This window comes from Aptenodytes forsteri, unplaced genomic scaffold (genome assembly GCF_000699145.1).
Source record: "Aptenodytes forsteri isolate BGI_AS27 unplaced genomic scaffold, ASM69914v1 Scaffold26, whole genome shotgun sequence".
NCBI classification, from domain to species: domain Eukaryota; kingdom Metazoa; phylum Chordata; class Aves; order Sphenisciformes; family Spheniscidae; genus Aptenodytes; species Aptenodytes forsteri.
The window spans coordinates 2,218,742-2,219,875 of NW_008794125.1; the positions used below are offsets into that span (position 1 = coordinate 2,218,742).

The 1,134-nt window shown below is 63.0% G+C and overlaps 1 protein-coding gene across 4 annotated transcripts in view; it reads left to right on the forward strand.

Moving 5' to 3' along the window:
* SRL (sarcalumenin) overlaps positions 1–1,134 on the forward strand; it is a 27,571-nt gene that overhangs the window by 10,999 nt on the left and 15,438 nt on the right. For 3 of the 4 annotated variants that reach the window (XM_019471770.1, XM_019471773.1, XM_019471777.1), the window contains exon 2: positions 285–1,133. The exons of the other annotated variant lie outside the window; for it this stretch is intronic. In XM_019471770.1, coding sequence (XP_019327315.1) covers positions 285–1,133 — 849 coding nt within the window. The remainder of the gene's footprint in view (positions 1–284; position 1,134) is intronic. 4 annotated transcript variants of the gene reach the window in all.

A 1,134-nucleotide genomic window follows, 5' to 3' on the forward strand; every position in this document is an offset into this window, starting at 1 on the left:
CGGGCAGCCATAGCCAGCACAGCCATAGGGCCCCCTGCTAGCATCGGCTCTGCCCGCCCTAAACACCTCTTTGCACCCAGCTTCTTGCACCAGGGCCAGAAAATTGAGCTGGAACTAGAGAAGGTTTAGGAAAGAGTTTAAACCTATTTAAATCTTAAATTTGTGGTAACAGCCACAAATCCTCCCTCAGGACCCCTCCCCGGTGCTGACGGGGGGGCCGGTGGGTGCCCCGGTAGCCACGTGCCGGCGCGGGTAAGACTGACTGAGCTGTTCTCATCGTTTAGAGCTGCACGCCCCCGGCATGGACCATGTCGGCGGCGCTCCTGAAAGCCCCTTGCCAGCCGCAGAGCCCAGGCTGGAGGAGAAGGCAGCCGACGGCAGCCCTGAGGAGGACCAAGATGGCATCCCCGCCAATGCCTCTTTGCCCAGCACCACTGAGGATGGACGTGGCGAGGGGGAAGAAGAGCCAGCAGGTGGCCTGAGCGGGGACCCTGGGCCAGGGGACGGCCAGCTGGAGGAAACCACCATGGAGAAGGGCCAGGAGGGTCCCAGCGAGGCGCAGGGCCCACGGGAGGATGCCATGTTGGGCACCCCTGAGGCAGCACATCATGAAGGGAATCGCCGGTCTGGCCCACAAGATGGCTTCTGGGCCCGGGAGGATGAGGAGCCTGGTGCTGAGGAAGGAGTCTCTGAGGAGCAAGGGCAGCCTGGGGAAAAGAAAATGGAGGAGCCAAGAGCAGTGTCTGCTCCAGAGGGGGGAGAGGAAGGGGGCGAGCAGAGCTCAGAGGAAGATGACGAGCAGGGGGAGTCTGAGGAAGATGAACATGGCAAGTCTGAGGAAGATGGAGGCAAGGGAGAGTCCGAGGAAGGAGAGTCTGAGGAGGAGGGAGAGTCTGAGGAAGATGGTGCTGGGCCAGTGGGGCCAGAGGACGGAGCTGAAGGGAGCGACAAGGCAGCAGCCAGCGCTTCCGGCAAGAACGGCCATGGCAAACCTGCAGCTGCCGGCAAGGGAGAAGCTGGGCGTGGCCCTGCCAGCTGCCATCACCCGCCCTGCGGGGATGCAGCAGAAGACCCCGCAGCAGCAGTGGAAGACCCACCAGCAGCAGAAGACCCGCCGGCAGTGGTGGAAGACCC